Here is a 5,098-nt window from a genome sequence, read left to right as displayed (position 1 = left end):
AGCCATAAAAAGGAGAGGGCGTCCGCGTCTGCAGCAGCTGCTGCTGTGGCTGTAGCAGACACCACCTCAACACAGGAAGACCAGGAAGCAGAAACAGAACCCAAAAAGGTAGGAGTTTGGTACCCTTGATTTACTTGTAAGGTGTTCAGTGTAAGGATGGAGATGAGTGTCCCCCGTACTCGTGATGGTCCAAACCGCCATCTCACCTCCAAAATGCAGCTTGGTGCGGGGATTTCCTGTGTTGTATCTGTACCGGGGCGCTGCGGCACAGCTCAGCTGCCGTGTTTAAGCAACGCTTTGTCTTTGTTTGAAGGAGACAGAGAGCGAACCAGAAGACAACCTTGATGATCTAGAAAAACACCTGCGGGAGAAGGCGCTGAGGTCCATGAGGAAGGCGCAGGTGTCCCCACCATCCTAGGCTGAATCCTTTGATATAATGTACATTTTATTTGGTTTGTACTCAGAATTCAATTTCAAATTGCTAAATGTGTTTGAGCTTTAGGATATAACATTTGTTGTAATAATTGCTAGGTTGAGGTTCGCCATGTACAAAGGGCATGGATTTCCATTACAAAAGGTGTCCACAGTGTACTAGTGACATTCTTTCATTGGCAGTTGACATAATTGCAGTTAGAGCGAGACTTTTTAGAAGCAGTAGGGATTTGTTTTGAAGGTTTTAAACATGACCGTCAGTCCCCTCGTTTCTTTGAAATTCAACACAAAGCCTTTGGCATCATTTGTGGGGGTTTCACCCGATTTCTGTTGTATCCACTTAGATTGCGCTACCAACCCCCATGGTTCTTAAGCTTGCCCAGGAGTAAAGCCACCGCCCGAGTACCCAGGATGTTCGTTATTTTAACGCCTTCTCCCGTTGCCTGTACAGTCTCCGTTACAGCCACCCCGGATCAGCCGTTTAGATGGCCCATAAATGAAAGCATGTTGTTTACCAGGACACTGTGGGTTTATATCGATGTAACATGTTGATTTGGAACACTGGAATTTCATTTGTATTTTTATGTTCTTTTTTAAAGGGCAGTTTCCATGATCAGCAGTCCCAGGAAAAAAAAATTCCTTCAGTTACCTAAATTCTGTTTGTGAGCTGTCGTTGCCCCACTCATAACTCTTGTCTCATTAAGGTTCTTCCGACTGGCGTGAGCAACTTTCAGAGCTGTGGTCTTTGAAAGGCCAAGGAACCCGAACTTTGGATATTGTCATGTTTTCACTGTTTTTTGTTTTTGTTTTTTTAACTAAAGCTATATAAAGCTTGTGGATTAAACAAAATAAATTTCTAAATTTAAACAGACGGTGGCTATTTTCATATGAACGCTGACTAATCAGCGTTCTTTTGTACCGGGGTAACGAGCACACGGATAGGATGGAGTGTGTGATCCAGTGTGCTGGCTGCCGGAGAACTGGGGCTTTGGCTTTCCCCTCCATGGGGCAGCACTTGAGGATGCTCCCCTGATGTTAATCAGCAGGACAGTCCCCCTGGTCAGCAGTGCTCTGAGCTTCACACACAGAGGATTTGGTGGTGACAATTGCTTGTGTAGCAAGTAAAAACTTTTCTAGGTCCTGTAAAAAATGACGGGCAGGTTTCATGACCTTCATTCTGTGCTGTAGTTGTGTGAACACTGTTCGAAGGCGCTGCTGGGGGCTGGCTGCCTCTTCAGTCGTACCTGAAAGGGGCACTGGTGAACTTGTTAAACTCAAGCACTGTTTCTGTTATGGAGCCAGTTCTGAAGTTGAGGAATGGAATGTGCTTTTGAAATCAGTGTGATGTACACAATTAAGGGTAGGTCCTTGATTAGTCTGCTGAGTGGCCAGTCTGCAGGGTTTGAAGTAAAGCGGGTGGTGTGTCGGTGCTGGATGGAAGGGGGTAGCTGGAGTAGCTTCCTTCTGCGCCTCCTGATCGCTGGATCTCTTGTTCCATAGCAGAAGTGAGCACTGTGAGCTGGAGTCCTTGTAAACTTAGTCCAGCACCGCCTGGCTGTCAAACTCATCCGTTACTGAATGAGTGTCATAAATGCCAAGAACTTTCTGGACAAGACTATTTTAAAAAGAACGTCAGAGTGAATTTGGTGCTTTTGAAAGCACGCGTTGTGCTGATCTCCGCCTCGGTTGTGCGTTTGTTTTCCTGTGATGTTCCTTGGCAGCCCCAACGACTCCAGTTCCCATTGCTCTGGCCAACCTCTCATCCCTGCTGTAGTTCAGCACGTGGCGGAACAGGATGCCTCTGCAGCACGGCAGAACCTCTGGCGCATGGATCTTGCGGGCTCTGGATTCTGGACCCCTAATGCTGTATGTTTGGTCAGGGCTCCCTTCCTGACATGACGCCTACAGAGGCTCTCGTGAGTGACTGGCTGGAAGAGCTGTATCAAACTGCAAAATGCTTTGGTAGCTGGGAATGCCGTATCTTATAATGGGACGTGGCCGACTCCCCGGGCAGGGCGTCAACGTTTGACGCCCTAGTCTGGTTGGGTGAACCTGGGATTAGAGGGCACAGTGACTCACGGTGACAGCAGCCACCTTTTGCCATATGCCCCTGTCTGTTCAGTGATGTTTTGCTTTTGTATTCTGCTGAGGTGGTTCTGGATAACCCCCAAAACAGAGAGGGCTGACTCGCAAACTGGGACCAGTGACAGTGCTGGGAGCACGGCTCAGGGAGAGGATTTGCACTGATCCTTTAGTACAAGGTGTTTTAATCATCATGAAGTTACGTCTGAAGTTTGTATCGTGGCAGATTCCTCAAGAATGGTGTTTTTCTCACCTGGGATCAACCCCTCAGGAGTCATGCTGTGAACTCCTGCCACAGCCAGTGCCACGGCCCTGACCTCTGAGCCAGCAGCAGGGACCAGGAGCGGCTGCACCGCCCGGGGTGGGGGGACAGGAGTCATTTAACTCCCACATCTGTTTCCCAGCCAGGGCATGCCGCGGTAACGAGGAAAACAGCCGAAGGGATGTGGGGTCTGGCTGCGTCCTTCCTCCCATACAAAGGCAGGATGCGGTTGCCCCTCGGGCAGAGCACTGCAGGCAGCCATGGCTCATGAAATCAATGCTGCCTTCATGCGTGTTGTGAGTGACAGTCGTGTGGGAGAAGGGAGGTGAGATGGGAGTGAGCAAGAGCTGGTGGTGCAGCCCAGGGCTGTTGCACCGGCCCCTGACGGTGATAGGGGCCTGTGACGCAACCTGTTTGGAGGCAGAACGTGCTGTGTTAAGGTAATAAATCCGGGGAGTAGGAGGTGTGTACGGAGAGATGGAGAAGGGTTTGTGGAACAGATGCTCAACTGCTCAGGTTGCTCTTTCCAGCTGTGGGAGCGGGCTGGGGCTGGTCTGAGCCGCGTCTGCTAATCCCGGGCAGGGGTGGGCGATGCTCTGACCCCCTGGCCTGGGAAGCCCTGAATCCTTCTGTGTTACTGAAAAGAAAACACGGAAAGCAGCTCTCTTGGGAGGGGGGAGAATTGTTCAATTCCTCCACAGAAGCTTTGTGTGAAACCCAGGGGCAGAGCTGCAGCTCCTCTGAATTGTTGTGGCTACGCTGAAATAAATGGAGCTTCGGCCACCAGCATCAGCTCGGGGATGGCCCCTGGAGAGAAGGTTCAGCTCGTGTGGCCGGGCTCACAAAAGCACGTGCAGCACTTATCTGCTCGGCCAGATCTTCCTTTGAGTTTTCTCCCCACCCTTGACCCGTGCTGATGCCATGTCCCAGCCCAGGCCGTCCCCAGAAGCACAGACCTCGGTGCCACCATGGTGCTTGTGCCCTGATCCGGCATGGGCGGTGGGAGAAGTGACTGTCCCTGGTGGAACAGGCTGTGCCTGGGCACCCAGTGCGGTGTGGGAAGCTCAGGGCAGGGTGTTTGCCTGGGAAGGGCAGCAGCTTTTTGTAATTCCTCATTCAGGTTTTAAAAACAATTGGCTGTGAGCTCCAGATGAACCTGAAGTCAGCAAAGCGCTGCTGAAAAATTTCAACCCTGTTTGTGAATAACCACCTCCGTGCTCCCGCTCTCCTGGAGCAGGGAAGCTCCCATTAAAAATTGATAGTCTCCCCATCAGCTGGATTTTAATTCAGCAAGTGGATTTGACCAGTGATGTGAAAAAATTGCCTTTGTCACTGCGATGATATTTTTTTAATGAGCTAGAAATGGTTTGGCACCTTTCCAGCTTATTAAAATCTTTGCGGGGCCACAGGCACTGGCACGAGGGGACGAGAAGGGAAAATTACATTGAGTGCATGATTGGCAAAACAACATCGAGCTCGCTCTTATTTATTTTTAATCTATGACAAGCACGTGAATGACTCCTTCTATTATTTATGGGGAGGATAAAGGTTGCTGTTCTCACAGCAGACTCCGCTTTCAGCTTCAGCTCTTCTTTCCCAATGGGGAAAGCGGACACCTTGCTGTTACCCAGGACGGAGAGAAGTGTGGGCAGTTGTGTGGCGAGGGAGCAATTCGCGTGTCTGCTGTGTACCCTGGCGCAGACGTCTCTGCAGGCACGATGTTTGCATCAGTGGTCTGCGGGTTCCTGGGGCCACCGCAGGATAAACCTCACTGCTGAAAAAACGCCTTTCACCCTCCCCGGAACATCAGGTTATTTCAGCTGGTGCATCCTGTGAGTTAAGTGACCCCAGTGTCTCTGTCCGTCAGCATGAGCTGAGGACACTGCTCTGCATCCCCAGGGATTTGCTACGTCACCCCCCCCAAGCTGGCTGCCTGCATAGAGCACCTTGTCTCAAGGGTGGCCGCGTTGCCTGTGGGGACTTGTCCCCTCTCCAGCTGCTGCTTCCTTCCCCCCTGCCCTCAGCGCAGTGTTTGGGGCCTTCACTGCAGAGAAACTGCAGCAAACCTTAAATCAGTTTACTGCTCGGTGGCCTTTTCTGGGTGTTTTATTGCTGGGGGGTGGGGGGCGTGGGGGTGAGGGCAGTGCTGAGCTGGGGATGCTGACTCACTGCGGAAGGCAGGCACCTGATGAGATCATTCCTGCCTCGGTTTCCCCATCAGTAGCGCGGGTTTAGCATTCCCTGGTGGCGTAGTGAAGAAACATACTGATAAAACACTCGGCAATGCTCATGCGATGAACATCTACCTCGATTTTAGTAAGG

The 5,098-nt window shown here is 51.0% G+C and overlaps 1 protein-coding gene across 1 annotated transcript in view; it reads left to right on the top strand.

Moving 5' to 3' along the window:
- The window catches only part of SRRM1 (serine/arginine repetitive matrix 1), a gene marked incomplete at its 5' end in the record, with an annotated part of 14,772 nt that extends 13,469 nt beyond the window's left edge, over positions 1 to 1,303 (top strand). Inside the window, 2 exons of the mRNA XM_010141514.1 lie at positions 38 to 108; positions 314 to 1,303. Of these exons, the coding sequence (XP_010139816.1) occupies positions 38 to 108; positions 314 to 418 (176 nt within the window). The remainder of the gene's footprint in view (positions 1 to 37; positions 109 to 313) is intronic.
- Between the last annotated feature and the right edge of the window lie 3,795 nt (positions 1,304 to 5,098).

The sequence above is a fragment of the Buceros rhinoceros genome, unplaced genomic scaffold, assembly GCF_000710305.1.
Source record: "Buceros rhinoceros silvestris isolate BGI_N320 unplaced genomic scaffold, ASM71030v1 scaffold14348, whole genome shotgun sequence".
Taxonomy (NCBI): Eukaryota; Metazoa; Chordata; class Aves; order Bucerotiformes; family Bucerotidae; genus Buceros; species Buceros rhinoceros.
The sequence above is the reverse complement of the archived record's forward strand: the minus strand, read 5'-3'. Positions and strand labels throughout refer to the sequence as shown.